Below are 24,243 nucleotides of genomic sequence, written 5' to 3'. Positions count from 1 at the left end.
ACATTTCTCTTGCTGCTCTTATTCATAGTCCTTCCTGATCCATTTCATTTAAGGCCTTTCAAAGAGTTTCCCCTTTCCTCCCATCCAAAATATTTCTTTTAGGAGAGGTTCCTGCTGACCCCGCCCTCACCCCCCACCCCCCGCCCCTGAACATGATAAACAGGTTCCTGCACCCCAAAGTGTGTGTACAGTGTGTCCTGGTCCTGAGCCTCTATGTAAGTCGCAAAGAGGTCTCCTGTCCCACACCCCAAGACTAACACAGACTGTTGGGATCCTACTGAATCTGCCCCCAAATTGAGAGCTAAAAGGTAACCATGAGTAAGGAGCCTATTCATTCAACCACACTCATTTTTCCTTAAAAAAATAAGGGCCTAGTGGGGAGGGGTATATGGGAACTCCATATTTCCATTCAACTTTGCTGTGAACCTAAACCTGCTCTAAAAATAAAGGCTATATAGAAATAGAGATGTACATACTGAGGTGATACACAGTCTGGCTTCTGGGGATAAAGAGCACAACAGGAAACCAGATCATTTGGATGGAGTATGCACATGTAGGATGATGGTTTGTTAAACCTGGAAATCATATAGGACCTTTAGTATGTAACTTGACACCTACTGTGGGTTGGCCACTTCCCTACATTTTTTATCACTTTATCCTGAACCCAAACCTAGCCTCATTATCCTTGTTTCATAGACCAAAGACCTGTAGTTCAGAGGCAGTGATTGGCTCAGTCACCTAGCTAATGAGTGAGCGGTATAGCCAAAAGTCACACTCAAGTCTTCTGACCTTATGCCCCTGGCTCTCCTCCCTCCCCCTGCTGCCTCTCACTTTCTTTGTACTTTATCTCCTAGGCGAGGGAGCTTTCAAAGGGGCAAGTGCCCTGACCTAAAAATAGCTCACATTTATCGAGCACTTAGTCAGCTATACTCTGCTAAGCACTTTACACAGATTGCCTCTCTTAATCCTCACAGCAACCCTATGGTTACTATCATATCTATTTTTCAGATGAGGAAACACAACTAAGACAGACTGTGATGTGTCGCAAGTCACACAACTAGTTGGTGATGGGGCCAACATGAGCCCTGATAGTCTGGCTCCAGAGTGCAGACTACCTTCCACCGTCACTAGGGGGAGGGGGAGAGAATTGGGGACATACACTTAAAGGTCAAGTTGACAAGCCCTGGCCCGTATTGCTAAATCGTTAGAGGGTTGGCCCATGCACCTGAAGGCACACTGAAGGGTGGTGGGTTCAATTCCTGGTCAAGGACACACACCTGGGTTGGAGGTTCAAGCTCCCACCCCTGTTGGGGCATGTGTGGGAGGCAACCAATCGATGTGTCTCTCCACGTCAATGTTTTTGTCTCCCTCCCTCCCCCTTTCCACTCTCTCTAAAAATCTATGGAAAAAATATCTTCAGGAGAGTATCAACCACAAAAAAAGGTCAAGTTAAAAATTTACAACTCATTGAATATGGGAGTAAGAGAAAGAAAGAGCAGTTAAAGGTATGCCTATCACTCAGCTAATTCTGGGGCCCCTTTCTTTGGACCTGAACACCATGTCGGATGAGCTGGAGGTCAGGAGTCAAGATGTCACCCAATCCCACAGGAGCCAGAGGCCCTGTCTGGATGGTCTTTGCGTGGGGGAGAAGGGGGAGCTATTTGAAGCTCAAGCTCTCTCCTCCCTCCCCGGTGCTGCGTGAGGGGTGTCATCTCACTCCCAAGATAACAGGGCCACCTCGGCCCTCCTCCTGTGGCTATTCTGGGCTGTTGTCTGATCCCCCTTTCTTCCCCCAGCCCTGCTCAGCCCTTCTTCTGGGAGTAGCGGGGTGGGGAGAAGCCAGCCCAATTACATAACCCCATGGCAGGGACCCCTGGAGAGGCTGAAGAGCAGGTGCTCAGCCCCTCCCTCAGCACCAACAGTGAAAATCTGCCGCTGGAGCCCAGCCTTGGGTGGCCCAGCATGGAGGCAGTCACGGCACCGGAGGTGGCCTCAGGACCCACGCTGAAGGTGAAAGAAGCCAGCCCAGCAGATGCGGAAGAACCCCAGACTTCACCTCGACGGGGGGCCAGCAGCCCTATTCCTCAGCTCCTGGCCCCTCTAGAAGGTGACCGTGGGGTTAGGGAGGGTGGCGGGAGATGGGAGGATATTCCGACTCCCTGATGGCACCTCCTTAGGTTTATGCAGAGCTGACGACTTCAAGGGATGGGGACGGAGGACGGAGGAGCATGGGTTGGAGCCCCGCACGCCCTTCCTTGGTGACTCTTACTTGCTATTCATGTGTCTCTGCTGGGTGTTTGCTTTTTTAGCTGAGAATTCGGTAAATGGTGTTTGTGGCACTTTACAATGACTAATAATCTGTTCATACTTTTACCTTTAAGAAATGTCTATCACGGGGACTAGGAGGACATGCTATACTAATGCCAGTCAGAAAGGGAATGAGGGTGAGATGGTGGCTGTCTAGATTAAAAGAGGGAAATGAAAAGCTATAGTGACTGGAAGACTGAGTAGTGAATAGTCCATGATACTCTGCCTCTCCCTGGGCAGTGCCGTGAGTCCAGGGCCTACCCCAACACCCCCTCTGGCTCCCGTAGGAAACCCCACTTCTCAGAATCTGAGCCCATGGAAGCGGAGCCCTCCTGGGAGAAGCATGTGGCTTCTTCTCCATGGTGGTCTCCCTGAGCCTCTCGGAAAAGAGGCATTTTTGAGCTAGGAGGTGGTGGGTGCCCCTTCCAGCCCCTGGTTCCACCCCCACTGCCGACAGCTCCGTGCTGCTCACCTGAGCCTAGCTGAGCTGACCAGAGGTGGAAGGAGAAATAGGGAACTAATTTCTTAAAAGCCTAGGTTCAGGAGTGATTCTCATCAGTTTTACTCACATATCACTGGCAAGCGGGCAGCCCCTTCTCAGAGATCATGATACTGTGGGAGAGATCATGTAAATCTGGGTGGGCAAGTAGCCATCTCTGTCACAGAGGTGGGGATGAGAGAATGGGATGCTTGAAATGCAGATTATAGAGGGGCTGCAGTTACTGATCTAGACAATGACCAAGGAACAAGGGTAAAGCAGGGGAGGACAAAATTCCTGGAGGAGCAGCAGGCGTGGTGTAAGGCCCGGCACAGGTTGGAAGGATGGCCGTGGAAATCACCAGGAATCATGACTGGAGCAGCGCTGGTCATAACAGTGAGCCAGGGCGAAAGCCACCAGCAGAGGGGAAGACTACTGCAGGGAGGGGTGTAGTGCCTGAGATCTCTAAACAAGTCTTCTCAGAAAAGTGTTGCCTATGTCTATGTCCTTTTATTTTTTTTCTGACCTTAGTTTCATGGTCTTCAAAGAGAAGACATTCTTGTCCTTCACAAGGTGTTCCTGAGGTCACATATGCCTTTCCCATCACACTCCTCCCGACAGGTTTCTGATAAGTCCAAGGCCACATTCTAAGCATCTGCTAATGTTTCTCTAAGAAATGCTGGTACTTTTGGGAACCCTGAAAATCTCTGGTTATGTTTCAAAGCCACAGTTCATCTTGTGCATTCGCCATCTTCTGGTAACCATTCACTGACACACACACACTCAACACTCACACACACATGCACATACACCCTTCACTCTGCAAATGTGTCCATCTTGTTTCTTCACTCTCCAGGCCATAATTCATAACATCAATCTGGACTACACAGCCCTTAGGGAACTGCTGGAGAAAAAGTCTTGAACCATGTGAAAGGAAATTATGAGAGGATGTGAACAAATTTTCCCATGAGCAAAGAATAAGGAAATGGGCATAAACTTCAGTGGAATGAAATTAGGGTGAACTAGGAGGAATTTTCTAACCAAGAAGAGTCAAGATTTTTAGACTTTAGATGGTCTTCACTACTAATTTCTAAGAAAAGAATTAAATAACGTCCTGTCTGAGAGAAACACAGCACTGAGAAAGACACAGCTCGGAGCCAATGGCTCCCAAAGGACTTTCAAAATGCCTTTTCCCCAAAACTCTATAAAGGGACGAAACAAAACTGTGGCTATCTCACACCTCGTCTTAGAAAACCTCAGAAAACCTCACTTCTGTTTTCGGGCTCTCGTCTTTGGTTCACATCCCTCCTGGCATCTGAGGAGGAGAAAGCCATGTTTCCTCAAGGTCAGTACAATTCACACCTCACTGGGCCATGGAGGTGTGAAGAGAGATGCCCCAATAAGCCCCCCTATTAACATTCTCAGCAAAGGGTCAGATTGCTCTTGTTTGCAGGGCAGACAAGAAGGCCGGGCTGAGCTGGGGAAGTGCCTGTTGCTTGCTGCCCAGGCACCTGGAGCTGTCAAACACTCTTCTGCCACCTCCCACACTTTGTCAGCTGCTTTAGCCTCAAACCATCCTTTGCCCTCCAATGGGGACCTGGGAGCCTGCTGAAAGCCACATCCTCATCTACTGAACCTCAGCTGGAGCATTCTAGTAACTTCAGTTTGTCCCCTATCTACTCATCATTGTGTCAGGGAGTCTCACTTATAGGCAAAGAACTTCACAGGAGACCTCTGGGGAGGAGAAGACCACCATCCTAGCTGACAGCCTTTCTTCTCTCTCTGCCCCTGTTGGGATCCCCTCTGGATCTAGCGCCATTCTGCTCATCCTCCTCCTAATTCCCCCGTCTTAGCTTATGTGCCACATAAACCCATTTCTTTAATGTTTCTCTGTAGTTCAGGTGAAACTAAGCTAACACTTATCAAGGTACTTTTTTTAAGAAACAAAAGAAACACCACGTGGGAACAGATACAGGAGTATGCACCCATCTACAGAAGCCTGTTTCCTCCCTGAAGTGTGAGCAGAGCAGAGCTCAGCAAGCACATCTTCTAGGCATGACAGCTTGGGCTTCTTTTCTTGCCTCAACCTTTTCAATTCTTGAGGGTGTCTCTTATTTGCCACCTCCCTCCAGGGGCAAGATCACAGTCAGAGCCTTGACTTTGGTGCCCAGTCTCAGGTGGACGCCGGAGGTCAGAGGTGTGGACAGGTTTGCCATGTCAGATGGGAAAGCAGGAGTCCCGGTCCAGCACAACTTCCCAACTAGACATGATACTCTCAGCAAATCTGTTTCCTCTCCAAGCCCTTTCCTCCAGTCTGCTCCTTGTGCTGGGTGCTCAGCGAGGCTCTTCGTAACACAGACATTCTGGAGGCTCCTCTCCAGACCTCTCCCCAGCAAGTGTGAAGGGTGATTTCCCTACCCAACAGTGGGGAACCAAGCCCAACAAGATGAGGTTTTGACCCTCCTTTTCAATTGCTGCCCTCTTTTTTCAGAAAACCCTTAAGTCATATCCGCCTGTTCTCAACTCCTTGGTGGCTTGCCAACATGGCCCCAGGAGAGCAACACATCGCACAAACACTTCTTCTGTTCTTCATGCTCCGCCCCCTCCCAAACCGTCAAAGTCAAACAGAGGGCAAGCAGAGCAGGGTCATTCAGCTGCTTGGGCTCTGAGGCTGTCCTATTCCTACTGAGGCTCAGGGAGGACGGGCGCTCAGAGCACTGGAGGCCCTGAACCCCTTTGTTCCTGCGGGAGTGAAGTGCAGTCTAAGACAGCACAACCCAAGTGAAAACACAAGGCACACAGCAGAAAAGGAAACTAGGTAAATAAAATGGACAGCGTGTGCTGAATGTCTGTGGTTATGTTCATTTACAAAGGCCAGATGATCTTGAGATCGTAATGGGGGGTACTGTGGGAGTGAAATTGTTGGTCTCTAGACAACGATAAAAAATTGAGGGGTAGAAAGAACAGAGCAGAACCACTATTTTATTTTAAATTTCATCATTCAAAATTTTGCAGTATATAATGTATATATTTAAACAGTTCAATTTATAGGTAAATGTACATTGGAGTGAGTGCTTAGGAATGTATTAACAGAGAAATGGATATTATCAAAAATTTGGAATCCATTATCAAGCAATTGTGCTATGTGTGTGGAGGGGGAGGCGGGGGGGGGGGGGGGCGGGAGTGAATGTCCAACTGCTAGGAATGAATCGTTAGGGGAGGCTGGGAAGTTGGTGAGGCCCTGTCACATTCCATTTAAGAGAATAGCAGCAGGGGACTATATGTGCCTGAAAAAGGAGGAGACAGGAGCCCCCAAAAGGCTGGAAAATGGTGTCTGTCTTAGCTGGGCCGCCAAGGGAACCCAGGTGGGATGTTTGCATTTTCTCAGTCAAGGCAGCCTGAGGCCAAGGAGAGAAATTATACCTGGTCATTTTCCAAACCTCACACTCAGCACTTTCCTGAGCATCTCCTGTCTTCATCCTGGAAGCCAATAAACATGATCTAATCTCTCTTCTCACTGGGAGATCAAGGGCAAGTAAGCAGTGGATCTAATATGTCCCAGATTCTGTTTGTACAAAGTGATCCTCCACAAATTGGAAGAACACTGTGCAGGCAATGAGCTGGGCAGCCATGCAGAGGACGGCACCCAGACGCCAGCAACCTCTGCAATGACATCAGTGCTGTCTGAGTGGGTCTAGGGAGCTGACTCTGCCTCTGGAAGAGAAAGCTTTCTCCTCGGGTCTGGCACCAAACTGGGGGACAGGGCTGACACTTGGAGGTCAGGATTAACATTGAAAGTGGCCTTGACAAAAGGAGTGGTGTTAAGGATAAATGTAGCAAAAGGGTGGAAAGACAAACCACACAGACTGGACTTGTCTGTGCACAGACAGAAAAAAGAAATCTTAGTTGATGGCAAGTCAGGAGTTGCTAGTTATAAATTAACAGAAGCATCAGGTTCCCACTCAGGTGCTCTTGCTGCCAAGACTGGCGCTCTCTAGAGGGTCCTTTACCCAGTTGTTTGTCCCTACACCCCAGCAAGATGATAGGAGCAATCTTCCCATTCCCTATGAGAGAACTTAATTTGCTAAGGCTGGGTCACCTGCCCATGGAGCACAGCTGAAGGCAGTACCCACTCCCTCTGAGCACCACTCTTCCCACCAGAAGAGGCTCACCACCCCATTCTCTCTCTTTCCGTCACTCAGAGCAACCTAAGATCTGGTTACCTCGGGCGCTGAGGCAGACCTACATCCGCAAGGTTGGAGACACTGTGAACCTACGAATTCCGTTCCAGGTGATCATACCCCAGCCCCACGCTGGGTCCATGGCTGGGACCAGGACAAGGCTTGATTTGGAAACAGATACCAAGAGTCCTACTAGCAGTGGGGCAGTTGTCCTGGTCTTGAATGAAGGGACCCATATCACCAGAAGTCTGAGGCCAACTGGGCCTTCCATCTGCACTCCTGAGGGTGGGATGGGTTGGGCCCCATGTGATGAGGTGAGGCTAATCCAAGTCCTTCGGTCTGCAGAGGTCTGGGAGCTCTCAGCTGGGAGGGCTCGCGGGAGTTTGGGCAGCTATTGTTAGTCCCAGCTGCCCTGCATGTCCATGACCTAAACTCACAGAGGGTGGGAGACTCAAAGCCACCCCTTTTCCCATGATCCTTAGGCTGCTACTGAAAGACGAAAGTCTCCTGGGAGAGTCCACCAATCTCTAACTCAAGGAATTTGTAGCTGCAAATCAAGTCACCATGTGGAACTGGGGAGAGGGTCAAGAAGCCTCTTGGGGCTGCTCACAGCCTTATCCCTGTTTCTCAGGGCAAACCCAAACCTCGAGCCACCTGGACACATAATAGCTGTGCCTTGGATGCCAGTCGTGTGAGTGTGCGGAATGGGGAGCAGGACTCCATCCTCTTCATCCGAGAAGCCCAACGTGCTGACTCAGGTCGCTACCAGCTCAGTGTGCAGCTGGGCGGGCTAGAGGCCACTGCCACCATTGACCTCTTGGTGATCGGTACGGTGGGGAGAGCACCAGATGGGGTGGTCCTCAGGGGCTCCCTCTCCAGGCATCACATAGAGCTGGGGAATCCAGGGTGGCTCCCACACGCTGAGTGTGGGACACAGAAGTGGATGGAGGGAGGAGTAGCTGAGCAGAGGAGGAGAAGGGGCACTCCTGAAGCCATTTCCACGCATGCGAGTTGTACCATGCCCTGTGCCATGCTTGGCCCTTTCAGAGAGGCCAGGCCCTCCTCAGAGTATCAAGTTGGTGGACGTTTGGGACTCCAATGCTACCCTGGAGTGGACACCTCCCCAAGACACAGGCAATGCGGCCCTCCTGGGATACACGGTGCAGAAGGCTGACACAAAATCTGGGGTGAGGCCCAGCGGGGAGGGAGGAAGGGAAGGAGGCATAGCACATTCTGGAATGGGGCTCTGATAGCTCCACATGGTGGGCTAAAGTGGATTGAGTTCACAAAACAGGTGTCTCACTCATGGCATCTTCTTGGGACCCCAAAGCTGTGGTTCACAGTGCTGGAGCGTTATCACCGCACCAGCTTCACAGTCTCCAACCTTATCATCGGCAACTCCTATGCATTTCGAGTCTTTGCTGAGAACCAGTGTGGGCTCAGTGAGACAGCCCCCATCACGGCCGACCTTGCCCACATCCAGAAAGCAGGTAAGGTGCAAAGACCCTGAGCTGGGAAGTGAAGGATACAGACTTGCAGGAGGATGGAGATCTCAGGCACTACATCAGGGCCTTTCTTGGTCACCTCAGTTACTGTTTACAAGACTAAGGGGTTTGCCCAGCGAGATTTCTCTGAAGCTCCAAAGTTCACCCAGCCTCTCGTGAACTGCACTACAGTCACCGGCTACGACACCCAGCTCTTCTGCTGCGTCCGTGCCTCTCCCAAGGTGAGTGGGGAGTGCTATGGGTGGCTGTGCCATGCTGCTTCCTGTGCCTGCCTAACCATAGCTATGTCGAAGAGCATTCCAACCAGAACGTTTGTTCCCATCACCATCATCTGCCTCTTCCATAACAGGTCCCGTAGGAACAGTCAGGGCACTTAGAGTCCAAAATAGGCCAATGTGGAGAATATTCCCAGTATTCCTTTTAGTGTTTGTTCCTCATGTATGAAGACGTCACTTTCTGACTGGCTGGCAATTGGGAATGAGCTCCAAAGCTGTCTGTCTGTCTGGCAGGGGTCATGGAGTCCCGTTGGTTTCTCCTTACTCCCCCACCGCATTTCATCTGATCGGGGCCATGCACATGTGAGCTGCCTAAAACTGAGCCTTTGGCCACAACTCTGAGCAAGGTTCTCTGTCTATTTGCAACCTACTCACTCCATACGTGGCATAAAAACCTTTACCAAGTACCTTTTGTGTACAGTTCTGGGCCAGACTATGTGGCCATAACATCTCAGAAAGAAAATACCAATAAGTCCACTCTAGAAACTACTTTCTAACCAGAGGCACAGGAGTAACTCCCAAGCCAATAGTGGGAAAGAATATGAATGATTCAATAATGTATATACAAAAAAGAGGCAAATCTGACGCCCAGTTCTTCTGATCCATAAAGGGGCTGCTTGAGCAGGATAGAAGAGAAGTTATCACTTTTCTTTTAGTCAGGAATACTTGATGAACAAGGCAAGGTTTCAGGTGCTCTTTTCAACCAAGAGAAGGAGCGTGGAGGCTGTTGAGGATACTGGAGGGGGAACCCATTCCCAAATATAAGGGATGGGGACTACCCAGAGGCCATTATCTCTTCTAGATCCCTGTACCATCTGTTCCTAAAGCATCCTACCGCTTTTGCTCCTCTGGCCGGTGTGTCCCCAAACCTTGTAGGCAAAGTGTCTCAGAGACTGAGCACAGAAAGAACAATTGGTTCTTACCACCCCTTGATGCACCCTCATCCTTATCTTCTAGCCGAAGATTGTCTGGCTGAAGAACAACATGGATATCCAAGGCAACCCCAAGTACAGAGCCCTCACTCATTTGGGAATCTGCTCACTGGAAATCCGCAAGCCTGGTCCTTTTGATGGGGGCATCTACACCTGCAAGGCGGTTAACCCCCTGGGAGAGGCGTCCGTGGACTGTCGGGTGGATGTGACGAGTAAGGGCAGAACTCATGCCTTCGGGTGCAGTCATTTCCTTTCTCCACAGGTGAAAAAATTGGGGCAGAGACACAAGCCTAGATGGAAAAGGGCTTAATTTGCTTCCCCATTCAGGCCCTTTCATCAACGTCAACATCAGGATGTATATAATTCTACAATTAGGAAGAGTTGCTATTTCAATTTTGCAAAAGAGAAACTTAATGTACAAGGAGGTGATTGATTGCCCGAGATTTCCAATGTTGGTTAACTGAGAAGTTGGCGCTATGGTGGAAAGAGCCTAAGTTTCCTGGTCCTCACCCAGATCACTTTAAACACACACACACACACACACACACACACACACACACACACCACAATCTTCTGACTCAGTCCAAGAAAGCTGCAGCTGTTTATTGGGCTTTTAAGAGTCTCATGCTCTACCGACTGAGCTAGCCGGGTGCGGTTGTTTATTGGGCTTTTAAACAAACCAGAGAACTTTGCCCGCTGGTTCGTTAAAAGAAAATATTGCACATCTCTCTACCTCTTTTAAAGTATTCATTCACCTACTGTCACCTTGTTCAGATCTCCATCATTGCATTTAGCACTTTTTTATAATTATCAATTTACTGATCTGTTTCCCCATTAAACTATGAGCACTATGAGGGTGGACAATTTTACCTGCCTTTGTCTCCTCCCCTGCCACCCCAGCATTGAGCCCCGTTTCTGACACACAACACTCTTTAACTGTGTGTAGAATGAATTGCATATCCTATTCTTCTCTATGCATAAACTACTCATTAGCATCGTGGACTCCCCCCAAAACTGAGAAGCATACCCCTTCCCAGGACTCTGAAAGAAGGTTTCCCAGAGATTTCTGAGATATTAACATTGGGAACTGTCTGAATTCTTGCAGCTCCTCTTTGAGGCTCCCTAAGAGGACATGGACAACCCTTGAGGAAGGTAAGGAGAGAGAAACAGGTGTCTGAATGTTTCATGTTTCTGGCTAGCGTTGTTGAGACATGGGCAGATGTGAATTCCTGAGCCTTTCAATCCTATCATTCCCATGGAGGAAATTTATCATAGATGAAATCTACTTTTGCCACATGCTCTATCTATCTCTACTACTCAAGTTCATGATAGGAATTTATGCTCCTCTGAAGAAGAGTGATAGCATCTGCCTAATCGTCAGGGGGATCTGTGGGAGGGAGGTGGGCAGGTGCTGTAAGAAAAGATGTCAAAGGAATAACCAGGCGTAGAGGATGGGCAAGGGTCACCACCACCACATGGTGGCAGCAAGGGAAAGGAGAAGGAAGCTGCTCTTGTCGATTGTTTCTACTTCGGTATCATAAGCATGGTGAAAAACAGATCAGTGCCTGTTTTTTACTTTGAAGTTTATGGATTCCTTCTCCTGCGAGAGGATAATTAAAAATGTGGGTATGTGGTTCCAAGCAGCACATTACAAGCAAATGGCAACTCAGATCATTGTTTAGAATTTGATAGCACCTTCAGATTCTAAACCATTCACAGTAGAAATGTTGTGTACAAACTGATGAGTGAGGTGAAAGAGAAGCTCATGAGAGAATTAAAGAGAATGGGTTCCCAATGTCTCCGCTGACTTGCAGCTCCTGGCTGATAAAAATTGAGAATGAATTCAATCCCAGGAGCTTATCATTGATAAATAGCAAATGAAAACCCTAAGGGATGCATTAAAGTACAAACTTCTCAGAAGAACTCTCTCTGCCAGTTGGCTTGCAAAGACAGTTCTCTTGCCATCCCTCAGGTCCCTCTCTGTCAGTATTGTGTTGGGTTAGTGTTAGTCTTCTTAGTGTTAGTTGTCCTTTTACCTCTCTCCCAGCCAGTGCCCAGCAATGAGGCAGGGTAAGTAGAGACTTCATACCTCCCTGTATGTGCTCTGGCTGCTGGCTGTTATGGCCATAACAAACTCTCTCTTTTCTGTGCCTCCAGGAAGCCTGACTGTGCTGAGATTGTGTTCTTAAGGAGCTTCAGTACAGCATCTGGTTTGGACTGATCTAAATAAATGGGAGGCTCCTCAGTGCATAAGTGTCCATCTGTTTGTGTCTTTCCATGTGGGAAAACCATTTAGAAAGTTGAAATTCTTTAGCCAGACTATTTGCAATTTCAAAAAACCTCAGATTCCTTTCTCTTCCGATATCCACTTTCTCTTCCACAGAGGTTTCTAATACTGTCCTTGTCCCTAGACAGTGTATGACAGAACTGAGTTCAACTCTATACAGTACCAGGTGCTGAAAGAGATACTGAAGATAACTTGCCTCTTCCTCTCTGGGCTTTCCAGTACACGTTGGATAACAACAGGAGGCACATCCAGACAGCTAGACACATAAATACATACCTACCTAATTAGAGACAGAGCACTAAGACTTGAGGGCTTGGAGATACTGAAGAAATGGCAGCGTATTCTTATTAAGCCCCAGGGAAAGAATTAAGGTGAGGTGTTCTTGCTTACATTTGTTTTTATTCTTATAACAGATATCATATTAAAGGCATTCTGTGATGAAATCTGCAAAAGATAGCAACAATTCCTCCCATCCTAGGTTTGGGCATGGTGATCTTCTCATAAAGAGTTAGCCTTGCCCTGGTTGGGTAGCTCAGTTGGTTAGAGCATCATCCCGATGCCAAGGTTATGGGTTCGATCCCCAGTCAAGATACATACAAGAATCAACGAATGAATGCATGAGTAAGTGGAACAGATTCCTCTTTCAACAACAAATCAATGTTTCTCTGTTTCTTTCTCTCTCTGCTCTCCCCCCTCCTTCACTCTCACCTTCTTATCTCCCTCCCTACTTCCCTTCCTCTCTTTTTAAAATCATTTTTTTTTAAAAAAAGAGTTGGCATCTATTTCTCTTCCTCATGAATCTGGGCTGACTCTGCAACCTGCTTTGACTAAAAGAATGCAGCAGAAATGATGCTGGAACAGTTCTAGACCTTAAGGAGTCTAGTAGTTTCTGCTTGTTTTTGCAAGTTGGCTCCCATGTATAAAATTCCAGAATAGATTACTGAATTATTAGAGGCCACATACAGGACAACCAAACCCTAGCTGACAGACAGTACCATGCTCTAGACACCAAGACTCTTGGACCCTTCAGCCATAGTCAAGCCCAGTCTACTCCTTGTGGAGTAGAGACTAATTGTCCCTGCAGAGCCCTGGCCAAATTATAAATCATGAGCAGATAAATGGCTGCTTTTTTCAAGCCACTGAATATTGGGGTGGTTTGTTACACACAGTAATAGGGTGAGGCAAAAGTAGCTTTATAATTGTGAGTAGGCAAAACAGTTTATTCTTGTATTGTTATTATTGTATTCTTTTCCATATGAATAACTGTAAATCTACATTTGTTCCACTCTGTATATAACGCAAACAGCCTTCTATGCAGCAGTCATTGAACTAAGAGCTTTGTCTCTTTAATATTCATTTTATAAATGAGAAAAATGAAGCTCATAAGTCGTTCCAAGTATGCAGGTGGTAGTAACAGAGCTAGCATTTGAACCAGATGTGTTTGACCTGGAGCCTCCCCTATTTTCTTTCACCTCTTTCACTCAGTGATCCTCACTGTAGTAGGTATGGGTTTAAGAAAGAAAAGATTTCCAGGATCTAGTAAATATTAGGCAAGGTTTTGAGGAGGAAGGAGCTGTATTGCTGAGAAGAGTGTGAAAGGCTTTTCTGTTCAGATGGAAGGTCTATTTTAAGTTGAGGCAAAGTATCTATTCCAGCCTCTCTCAACTGAAGTTCTATGAGAATTAAGTGCTAATGCCCCAAGGCATCCATCGTATATCATAAAGTAACTTCTTCCTATGTATCTAGAATATGACTATTTATGTACCATCCTTGAGAAAATTGAGAAAACAGTCACATAAATCATTTGTAGGGTCTAATGCACGTAACCCCTGCTGAGACTGTTGGGGGTGCGGGGCAGAGACCAGAGCCAACCAGTCATGTACACAATGGCCAAGAGGGGAGGGAGCTCCAACCAAGCAGGGCCTAGGTCAGGAAGGAGTGAATGCCCAGCAATGATGCCCTCAGGATCAGCCAGACCTCTGGCCTTAGCCCACAGCCCCATGCCTCTGCTATTTGTTAAAATGCGCAAGGGCCATCCCTTAAAGTTCATACATTCTTAGCCTTCATGGTGAAGGAATAAAATATGCACACTGAACAAGACCCACAGTCATAGTTACTCTTCCTGCATTCAAGGAGAACTGCGATGAAATCCTTAATTTCTTCATTTATGCATTCAACACTGTGGAGTGCCTTCTGAATTAAGACCTACCATGTGCCTGGAAGGGGGTGTAATTTCTTCATTAATTCACTTATTTATTATTTATCCACCTGTTCATACGTATATACCATTTGGGGTTGAGTTGAGGGGGACCAATAGTTCTCAGATTAGTAGCTTTATGCCGAGTGAAGAATTATTGTACCTAAAATCTGTTTTTCTGAGCTTGTTGTCATTTGAAAGAGAAAGTAGTTCCATTGTTTTTGTTTTGTTTTAAATAAGAGAACATTTATTTGTAAAATCACAGCGCTAGAAAAAGTAATTCCTAGAAGAAATGGGCTTAGGGAACGAGTTATAGAGATCAAGGAAGGGCTCCTGGAGCTTGGGAGTGAGGAAGGTAATGGTAACGCATGGCGGGAGGGAAAGGCAGGCGTGCTCCAGGGGGAGCTTTCAAAATCCTCATTCGGCGATAAAAAATTGAAGATGAGTTTCCTTAGGAGAAACTAACTTCCAATTTTCTAAAACTGCTTCCCCCGCTTACCTGAAGGTGGGTGAAGAAGTAAGTGCAGCGTTTCCCCACTCAGGCTGTTCCTAGGGGGAGAAAAAAGTACAGTTAATTAACAGCTTCTTTCCCCCAAATCTCCACTTTGCCGCGGAGGGAGGGAGGCATCTGGCTCTGGCTTCCCCACCTCCATAGAACCTGAATCCCACAAGCAACTAAGATTCCACATTCACCCACAAACCTGGGGAAAAGAAGCCATCCTCCTCTCAGGTCTTCCTCACCTAAGCTTGCAGGTTCTGAGCCTCCCCACCCTTTCCCTGGTCACTCCATTAAATTCCAAGGCTCCTTTGCTCCCTGTGGCATTTTTTTACAGCAACATCTCATTCCTGCAAACCTCACCATCTCAACTGTACCACTGAAAACCAGGAAGCAGACAAAAAAAAAAAAAAAAAAAAAAAAAAGCCCACAAATGGCCCAAATAATGGTCACAAGTGCTGGAGTCTCAAGTTCAGGATCTTTGCAGGGGTGGGGAACGGCTGGCCCGCGGCCTGCATAAGGCCCCTGAAATCATTTGGTCTGGCCCTGCCAAGGCATTAAGGGCGAGTTAATTAAATATTTGACCAAATACACCAGGCTAATTTTTTTTTCCCACCAGGCTAATTTTTAAGTGGGTAATTTTGCGTGGCCCGGGAATGATGTTATAAAAATCAACTGGCTCTGAGAAGCTCTGTTGACTTGTGGCCCCGTCTATTCCCAGGCAACATGTGGAAACAACAGAGAGAAAAACCCTAATAAGGAGGCTTCAGGGGCTTATGAACACAGCTTTGAGTTTAGAGGGCGTAAGTTACAAACCCCCTCAAAAGCTCCTAGGCACACGGAGTAAAACTTGATAGTCATAAAAATAGGCTCAAGCCTGCCTCCCATGTACACCAGGAGTCAGGGCAGAATTTGAACCCAATTCTCCCTGTCATTAAAGCCTCCCACCCCCCGCTTTATTTTCTTTTCCATCACGTTTACTTGACTTTTTGAATTATTTTATTTTTCAATTACAATGGACATTCAATATTATTAGTTTCAGGTGTATAGCATGGTGGTCAGATATTTATATAACTTACTAGAGGCCTGGAGCACGGCTTTGTGTGGGGTCCCTCAGCCTGGCCTGGGCCCTCTCACAACCCTGGGGGATGTCTGACTGCCAGTTTACACATATACATATACATATACATATACATATACATATACATATACATATACATATACATATACATATACATATACATATGCAGGGATCAGGCCTAAACCAGCAGGCGGACATCCCCTGAGGGATGTAGCAGTGCACCAAGCGGCAGGCAGCCAGGGAGGAGCCTGAGCCAGCGCAGCGCTCCTCTCGCTGAGACCAGCTCCCCCTGTGTTGAGCTTCTGCCCCCTGGTGGTCAGTGCGCGTCATAGGGACTGGTCGTTGGGTGGTAATTAATGGTCGGGCAGGCTTTTATATACATAGATGAGGTGAGCGCCCCATAAGTCTAGTCCCACCTGGCCCCCTGCATAGTTGTACCGTGGACTACGTTCCCTGGGCTGTAGTTTACACGGTGACTATTCTGTAACTGCCACCCGGCCGCTGCTGTCTTCACACCTTGGCTGCCTCAGGTTCCGAACGTTCCCGCTTTAAAAGCCGGGGAAGCTGTCCGTCCTCCTCAGACCACCTCAACGTACCTAAATTACGGATGTTGAGGTGTTTCCGTAACCAGGAAAGGCCGCCCCTGAGGCAATCTGGCAACAGCGGCGCGGGCACGAGGCGGGAGCCCAAGGAAACGAATTTCCTCAGGCGGAGCGTTCGTTTCAGGGCCCACAGCCGCGAGGGGCGACAGGCGACCGCGCGGGTCCCCGGAGCCACAGCCCCGGCTCCTCCAAGCAAAGCGAGGAGGCGGCGGAAAAGATGGGGTGACGGGGAGCAAACCCTACACTCATCGTCGCGCCAAAGACCTCCGGCGCACGCGTGCGCGCTCCCGGCGTCCCCCGCTGCAGACCCCCGGATGGAGTCTTTCTTGGAACCGCTCTCCAGCCCGCCCCCACTTGCAGACTTCCGGCCAGCTGCCCGCCGCCGCCCCGCCCCCCGAGGGCTGAGGACGCCGGGATCCGCCAATCACTGCACGCATGTGGTCGGAGTGGGTGGGGCCTGAGAGATTCGAAAGGAGCCCCGCCCCCTCGGAGCTGATTCCCGGGACTAAGTTGTGGGAGGAAAGCTCTGTCCGCGGGAGATGCGGCGGGGCGGGAAGTGAAAACTCGCGGTAGGCTGTGGGTGTGCTCCCGCGGGGAGTGGAAAGGTGGCTTGGGGAGAGGGTGGGAGGACTATGGGGCGCGTAGAGCGCCCCCAATGCGGAGAGGCGGGCTCGCAGCGGGGGCGGGAGGGCAATCTGCGATGGGCGATAAGGGTGTAGGGGGAGCTCTCCGCACCTTCCCCGGAGGTAACGGCAGTAAACCGGAGCAGGCGCTACTCCTGGGGCGCTTGCTTGACTGCAGCGTGACCCCTGGCTTGCGCTCTGAGTCTAGCTGGGAGCCTTGGGCAGGATGGGGACCCGAGGAAAAGTATGCTTTGTCTCCAGTTCAGGTCCACGCTGAGTCCTGCTCCTGCTGGCTGGAACATGGGCGATTTGCAGGAAGGTAAGGGAATCCTCAAGGGAAGATTGAGACCCTGCGATGGAGAGCACCTTAGGGACCCACAACGGGCATTCATTCCTTCCTCCCCTACAGATGTAAAGTTTATAGTGGATGAGACCTTGGACTTTGGAGGGCTGTCACCATCGGACAGGTACCAGCCTCTCTCTCTTTCTGCTGCTTACTTTCCTCCAACGATGCCTCTGTCTCTAACCCCTTACTGCTGGATTTCTGGCCTCTGGGGCCTGGGTTGGTAATTTAGCAAGTTGGGATGCACTGGCGCGGCTGGTGGCTGGTTTGCTTGGGCCCCGAAAACACCATTACTGGGCAAGGGGAGAAGGGAGAAGCTGGAATGAGATTGCAGGGTGTTAAAATGGTAAGTGGGGGGAGAGATCAACCAAAGGACTTGTATGCATGCATATAAGCCTAACCAATGGACACAGACAACAGGGGGGTGAGGGCATGAGTGGGGGTTGTGGGGGCAATGGGGCGATAAGGACACATGTAATACCTTAATCAATAAAAAAAAGAAAAGAAAGAATGGTAAGTGGATTAGCTGCATCTTCATCCCCACGTAATCTCCAGTGTCAGTAAATGCTAACGGCCTATTTGGCTTCATGGAAGCAGGTGTCTCATCACCTAGAGGCCAGCCTGGGCATTGGGGTTTGGGGTTGTGTCCCTGGCTCTGCTGTGTCGCAGTCTCCTGCTCTCTTCTGTGTGGGCACTGGTTTGTTTTTCTGTCTCAGTCGTGAGGAGGAAGACATACCAGTGTTGGCAACTCCAGAGAAACCCCTTCGCCGGGGCCTCTCCCACCGGGGCGACCTAAATGCAGTGGCCCCCACCCCCCAGGGTGTGAGGTTCAGCTTAGGCCGCCTCAGCCCAGCGAAGATGGAGGAGGTCCTCGATGAGGCCAACAGGCTGGCAGCGCAGCTGGAGCAGTGCGCCCTGCAGGAGCGCGAGAGGGCCGGCGAGAGCCCGGGGCCGCGCAGGGTGAAGCCCAGCCCTCGGAGGGAGACCTTTGTGCTGAAGGACAGTCCTGTCCGAGACCTGCTGCCCACTGTGAGCTCTTCTGCTCGGAGCACCCCCTCTCCAAGCAGCCTGACACCCCGACTCCGGAGCAGCGATAGGAAGGGGTCCGTCAGGGCTCTTCGGGCAACATCTGGAAAGAAGCCCTCCAGCGTGAAGAGGGTGAGTTTAGCGGCTCTGGGTTGGATGTGTGGCCCCAGACACAGTACAGGCACAGAGTGCTTCCTTGTTGGTAAAATGGGGATAGTGAAATTCTGCCTCACAGAATCGTTGGGATTAAATGAGATACCGTAAGCCATGCACCTTCCGCTGTGTCTGTGCAGAGCTCTATAACGTCTGTACCACTAGTGAGCTCTCAATAAATGGTGTTGGTGGTGACGATGAAGTTGGCAGCTAGCTGCTGCCCTTCCTTACTGGGATCTAGGCAACTCTCCATCTCTATCCCTCAGCCAGCAGAACAGATTCTTTTTCCATTTTAGCTCTTTATTTCTCTCTCTCTCTGTGTGTGTTTCAGGAGTCGCCCACTTGCAATCTGTTCCCCATATCCAAAAGCCCAGCATCTTCTCCTCTTGCCCGATCGACTCCTCCAACCCGATCAACTCCTCCAACCCGATCAACTCCTCCAACCCGATCGACTCCTCCAACCCGATCGACTCTTCCAACCCGATCGACTCCTCCAACCCGATCGACTCCTCCAACCCGGGGGAAAGCTGGGCCCAGTGGGAGAGCAACAGCAAGTGAGAGGACCCGGGCAGCAAAGCTGGGGGTGAATGGGAGTAGGGAGGATGTGGGGCTTACCCTAAAATTCCTCTGCCCCAGGCCCGCCAGGCCCCGCCAGACCGGTCTTGGCCCCACAACCTTCTACCAGCAACTGTCAGCGCCTGTCTCGGCCACAGGGAGCAGCTGCTAAACCTTCCAGCCGACTGCCTGTTCCCTCAGCCATCCCCAAGCCTGTCAGCCGAGTGCCCCTCAGCAGCCGGACTGTACCACCCGGAAAAGGCGCCCTAGCTTCAGATTCAGTGTCAACTCGGAAAGGACTTCCAAGACCCGGTGCTGCAGGGCACAGAGGTAAGGAAGAATGGACGTAGGGCAGGAAGTTAGGAGTGAGAATACCTACCCTCGCCCAGCCTGACTGCACTCTCCCTGAGCTAGTGACAGTGACCGCTTTCTCCATCTTCGTTACAACTCTGTTTGAAGATGGTGAGTGATGGAGAGACTGTGGGGCTGGACCAAGCGTTTGAGCCTTGGTCCTCAAATACCTTTCAAACACTTTTACCTTGGGTGAGTGGGAAAGCACTAGTGCCAAACGCACCCTGCCTTCATCCAGTGTTTATCTTGGTGAGACGGTCGCTTGACCTTTCTGATACCTCATTTCTCTTGTGGGCCCCCATCCAGTTCCTGTTTCCCAGCGGCCGCATCTTCCTGGTGCCGCGCGCAGCCATCTGCAGCCCCCCAGGAAAGCGGCAGCCCCAGGACCTACCAGGTAAGGCTGGTGAAGGTGCTCTCTCTCTCTCTCCCCTGTCCTCTGGGCTTCTGAGCTGTTGGGCATATCAGCCCTGAATCCTGTGTGGCAAGATGGGGGAGAGGTGGGGAGCCTGGAAGTTGGGGTGCCCCGTTGCTTCCTGAGAAACTTGAACTCGGCTGGGTGACATGGGCTCAAGGAAGAAGGGCAATCAAGCACTTCCTCCTTCTGTCTCTTCAGGTAAAGAGATGAGGACAGCGAGCAAGAATTCAGTAACCAGCCACGACAGTCGCTGCCTGGACTCACCTCCTCTCCGGCCTCCCAAGCCCTTCCGGACTCCTGCAGATTCTGGCTCAGGGGCACGAGGAAGAGATGGCACCGGGGCTGGTGCCCCAGGGAGATGGGGTGGCTTAGGGTTGAGCCGGAGGGGAGTCAAACTCTCCGGATTGGAATGTTAGGGAAAAGAGGCCCCCTCCCATCAGTGAAATGAACACACAGATGAGAAATGCAGGAGAGTGGGTTGTCCTCCTCCACCCCCACTCTGTGTTCATCCCCAGGCCGCGGGTCACTGGGCATTTACGTGGGAATGGCCTCTGTAGCTGACCTCCCTGCTCTCCCAGGAGCAGTCCTCCTGAAGCACAGCCCCTCCTGGACTCCGGCCTGTCTGGCGAAGCAGAGGCAGGCACCTGGCCTCCGGAACTTGCTTCCTGTGAATCGTAACAGGCCAGTTTATGATAAGCCGACTCCTTTGGTCTATACTTTTCTAAAATAAAGTGAGTGTATTTTTATATTCTCTGCATATGTGAAAGCAAATCCTGCTCCAGTTTCTAACACATTTGGAGGGAGCGCCTGTGTAATTCCAAAGAGGGAGCCAGGGTGGACTTCCCAGGCGGAGGAGCCTGCATAGGCCCCAGGGCCTCGAGATTCCAGCGAATCGGGCTGTAACTACCCCCTTGTTGGTATTAGATGGAAGCAGGCTGCCTTTTCCCAGGGTTTGAATGTTACTAAAAGGTCCAGGTCAAGTTAAGTATAGCTTAATTCACAGTGTGTGAGGCTGTCAAGTCAGGGTCTTGGTAAAGTATTTATATTTTAAATATCTTTGTATTGATTTCAAGAAGAAGGAAGAGGGAAAGAGAGAAACATCAATGATGAGAGAGAATCATTGATTGGCTGCCTCCTGCACACTTCCCACTGGGGATTGAGCCCACAACCCAGGCATGTGCCCTTGACCGGAATCGAACCAGGACCCTTCAGTCCACAGGCTGACACTCTATCCACTGAGCCAAGCCAGCTAGAGCAAGTATTTATATGTTAAACTTGAGTGTCCCTTCACGGCAAGAGAATGGAGCAGAATCTTGTCTGCTGTACTTATGGGCTGAGGGGCACCTTGGAGTCTTCAGCCTCCCTGACTGCCTCAGGCAGAAGATACCAGGGACACTTCACGGTCTCCTTTACTTCATTAGGATTGTTGGTCTCCTCTTATCTCTACTAGACTCCAGGGCTGGCACCAGGATGTATAAGCCCCTGCAGCGCCCAGTGTTGTGATTTGTATGTGGCGGAGAATTTCATTCCTTTACTGGAAAAGGTATCGGAGAGCAAGAGGGGCAGTAGTTCAGTGAATGACAAAGACTCATTTATAGCAGATTTAATAGTCTCCCTCTTCTCACAGCCTTTGATTTTGCAACCAGAAGCAACTCAATTCCTTGTGGGTTTTGAGAGAATGCCCCTTCTTGAAGGCCAGGCCATGACTTGAAGCAACAGGCAACTGGGTGAAGGAAGTGGATGCCAGCTGGTGCCCACCCCGCCCAAGCTTATATGCACATAAGTGCCCAACTGAGGCATTGAAATGCCGTTTTTTTCCCAGGCCAGGGGCCCCCCACTGCTTGCTTCTCCTTTTTTATGGCTGATCTTCAGGCTCTTTTCACACATTCACCTCTGTCACAGTGACAGCTGTCCGGACATTCACCTTTCCCTCAGCCTCTTGCAACAACTCTTGCAACTCTAGGATTCCCAGAATTGAGTTGGGGGAGGAGGTGTGGAGACACACTGAGCCTTGGACTCTGGAGAAATTTGGTCGAGGCCAGAACACCTCACGTGTGTTTCCCAGCTGGGTCCCGCACTGGTGTCTAGTGAGCAGGGTCTGTTCCTCACTACCCGCTCTGACGAAAGCACTGGAAGATTGCAAGCCTAGGCACACACATAGGTGTGGGTGTGGCGGGCAAAGGGCAGGTGTGACCTGGGTGTGGGCCAGCCATGGTGGGTTCTTAGAAGCAACAGCAGCAGCAAACCCATGTGCTGTTGCCACCTGGTGGCCAGAGAGGACACGGCATGTTCCTCTGGCCCTCTTGGTCAGTCCTGAGTTTTATACCCACCCCCACCCTCACCCCCTCCAAACCTGCTTGAACAACATGCAGTAGGCAGTGCCAACTAGGGAGGAGGCCTGCCTGCCACAGCAGTCCTTGGTCAACTACCTGCTTACTTCCCCTTTGGTCTGGCTTTCTAATTTTTTCTGTGCATCCACCCCTGCCCCCACCCAGTAGTAACAAGGGAAACCAACGTTTATGGGCCTCTTGCTATGCACTGGGAACTGTTCTAAGCACTTTATGTATGTTAACTCATTTAATTCTCATAAAAGCTCAACTAGGCAAATGTGATTATCATCCTCATTTTGCAGGCAGAGAAACTAAGGCTGAGAGATGAAGTCACTTAATCCAGTTCTTGGGTTTGTGTTCCTTTAAAAAAAATTTTTTTTATTTATTGACTTGAGAGAGGAGGAGAGAAACACTGATCTGTTGCATCCATGCATTCATTAGTTGCTTCTTGTATGTGCCCTGACCGGGGATCGAACCTACAATCTTGGCATATCAGGACAATGCTCTAACCAAGGGAGCTACCTGACCAGGGCCTGGGATTGTGTTCTTAATCACTACCCTTAATTGCCCCCTACCTAGTTTGTTAAACAGACCTTTGAAAAACACAAACTTGGGGACAGAAGAAATGTTGCAGAGGACATAGTTGGCTTGGAGTGTGAGTAGCTGCTTCATTTCCACTGGGAAATAAACACACAAAAATGGCCCAGAGAAGTAGCACTAGGAGGTACTCAGTCACTAAGCACCTTGAAATTCCCACCAGCCTCTCAACTCTGCCCTCCCACAGGATGCAAGCCGGGGGGGGGGGGGGGGCGGGCTGGAAACCTGCCTACTCCGTGCAGCCTCCTCTCCAGCTACACAAGTCCCTTCTCCCGAAAATGGTACTTTTCCGCCACATCTTCCTTGGAAATGCCGGGACATGGGCTCTGTGTTGTTGAGGCTATTTGGGGAGCATGATGGGATGTTGGTAGCGAGTCTTGCTCACAACAGCCACTTGTTATCTGATTCCCTGACCTCCTGGTCCTGGCTGCTCTTCTTAAAGGCCAGAAGGATGAGCATCACACCGAAGCAATAATGACAGTGCTCAACCCGCACAGAACTAGTTTATTCAGTAGTATGGGAAAATGGAAAAAAAAACACAAAAATAAACAAGCACAAAACCCTACAATATTTACAGTAACAAACTGTACAATCTGATGGTTAATGTCAAGTTAGCATCCAGCATCTTTGTATTTTTTTAAGTCAAGTCATCAGTAGTGAAAACCAGTGACATGTTTAACCCTTTGCAGGAATTACCGAGGGGAGAGGGGAGAAACCAGGGCAGGGAAGCCAGAGGCCAGCCTTACACATGAGAAACGGGAGCTTTTTCACCTGCTCCAGAGGCAAGTCCACGACGAGTCTGGATTACATGCTTAGCATAAACGGTGACTCACATGAGTAGCAGTTGGCAAAACTGAGGAGGGGGAGGAGGGGCAGGGAGATGACAGCCTGGAGCAAGGGGAAGGGCCTCGGGCCCCATGCCAGGACTGCTGGGTACACACCCAACCTGTAACAGCCACATCAGACCCCCTGGGACCGGATACAAACCCATCCCAGCACACACCCAAAAAAAAGCAAATAAATAAAAAATATATATATTAACTCTCTCTTCGCAGGGAGCTGGGGCGGGGGGAGAAGGAGAAAGAGGAACAGGACCTGGTCCTTTGAAGAAGAGAGCCAATTCCCAGAAGGGGTTAAAACTAGAGCATGTCTCAGAGGCCACAGCAGCTGAGTGGGGTCGTCTGTCTGATCTTGGGAGGACCCCAGAACCCAGACTTGAGGCCGATGCACTGCGTTCCCTCTTCCTCCCCGTCCCACCCACACCACAGCAAAGAAGCGCAACTGAACGTGACTGGCCTTCCCCGCGTGCGTGCGTGCGGGTCTGGCAGGGAAATGAAGCACTTTTGGGTCAGCGAACTGAGCAAACGCCTGGGCTGCAGCGCGTGGCCAGAGTCCAGGAAAAGGAGAGGGGCAGGGGTGGCCCGGCCGCCGCCCGGGGCACGGGTTCCCCTCAAAATGTGTTCATGCAGCATTTGGGGGTCCGGGCGCGGAGTCCTTCGGCTCCCTCTC

The 24,243-nt window shown here is 49.9% G+C and overlaps 2 protein-coding genes and 1 long non-coding RNA gene across 5 annotated transcripts in view; 2 read left to right on the top strand and 1 right to left on the bottom strand.

Moving 5' to 3' along the window:
* Window positions 1-16,622, bottom strand: part of LOC307093866 — a 71,349-nt gene extending 54,727 nt beyond the window's left edge. The window contains exons 1-2 of the long non-coding RNA XR_013813004.1: window positions 16,336-16,622; window positions 14,662-14,711 (exon numbers count right to left, since the gene is read on the bottom strand). This is a non-coding gene — a long non-coding RNA (uncharacterized lncRNA). The remainder of the gene's footprint in view (window positions 1-14,661; window positions 14,712-16,335) is intronic.
* Window positions 383-12,542, top strand: MYBPHL (myosin binding protein H like). Of its 2 annotated transcripts, none has more exons than XM_079761730.1 (7): window positions 383-2,107; window positions 6,988-7,076; window positions 7,598-7,724; window positions 8,014-8,153; window positions 8,297-8,456; window positions 8,556-8,692; window positions 9,704-12,542. In XM_079761730.1, exons 1-7 carry the CDS (start codon window positions 1,861-1,863, stop codon window positions 9,986-9,988), a joined length of 1,185 nt encoding a protein of 394 aa, XP_079617856.1. In that variant the 5' UTR covers window positions 383-1,860; the 3' UTR covers window positions 9,989-12,542. The 2 variants fall into 2 exon arrangements, with proteins under 2 accessions (XP_079617856.1, XP_079617855.1); XM_079761729.1 differs by having other exon boundaries at window positions 7,598-7,793.
* Window positions 16,623-16,816: 194 nt separating the features above from the next.
* PSRC1 (proline and serine rich coiled-coil 1) lies at window positions 16,817-20,497 on the top strand. Of its 2 annotated transcripts, XM_079761452.1 has the most exons (8): window positions 16,817-16,910; window positions 17,226-17,283; window positions 17,374-17,431; window positions 18,024-18,465; window positions 18,818-19,040; window positions 19,123-19,371; window positions 19,699-19,786; window positions 20,006-20,497. In XM_079761452.1, exons 2-8 carry the CDS (start codon window positions 17,265-17,267, stop codon window positions 20,007-20,009), a joined length of 1,083 nt encoding a protein of 360 aa, XP_079617578.1. In that variant the 5' UTR covers window positions 16,817-16,910; window positions 17,226-17,264; the 3' UTR covers window positions 20,010-20,497. The 2 variants fall into 2 exon arrangements, with proteins under 2 accessions (XP_079617578.1, XP_079617577.1); XM_079761451.1 differs by lacking the exon at window positions 16,817-16,910 and having other exon boundaries at window positions 17,074-17,283.
* Window positions 20,498-24,243: the final 3,746 nt, after the last annotated feature.

Source organism: Cnephaeus nilssonii (assembly GCF_951640355.1).
Source record: "Cnephaeus nilssonii genome assembly, chromosome: 21".
In the NCBI taxonomy this organism is placed as follows: domain Eukaryota; kingdom Metazoa; phylum Chordata; class Mammalia; order Chiroptera; family Vespertilionidae; genus Cnephaeus; species Cnephaeus nilssonii.
This window is presented reverse-complemented; position numbering and strand designations above follow the sequence as displayed.

What these genes read in the sequence shown, in the direction of transcription:
- PSRC1 (XM_079761451.1), top strand. Translation starts at nt 17,211, where the DNA reads ATGCTTTGTCTCCAGTTCAGGTCCACGCTGAGTCCTGCTCCTGCTGGC. An exon ending in GGGCTGTCACCATCGGACAG is followed by an intron (nt 17,432 to 18,023) that starts GTACCAGCCTCT and finishes TTTCTGTCTCAG; the next exon opens with TCGTGAGGAGGAAGACATAC. An exon ending in CGGTGCTGCAGGGCACAGAG is followed by an intron (nt 19,372 to 19,698) that starts GTAAGGAAGAAT and finishes GCCCCCATCCAG; the next exon opens with TTCCTGTTTCCCAGCGGCCG.
- MYBPHL (XM_079761729.1), top strand. Translation starts at nt 1,861, where the DNA reads ATGGCAGGGACCCCTGGAGAGGCTGAAGAGCAGGTGCTCAGCCCCTCC. An exon ending in CATTGACCTCTTGGTGATCG is followed by an intron (nt 7,794 to 8,013) that starts GTACGGTGGGGA and finishes TGGCCCTTTCAG; the next exon opens with AGAGGCCAGGCCCTCCTCAG. An exon ending in GCGTCCGTGCCTCTCCCAAG is followed by an intron (nt 8,693 to 9,703) that starts GTGAGTGGGGAG and finishes CTTATCTTCTAG; the next exon opens with CCGAAGATTGTCTGGCTGAA.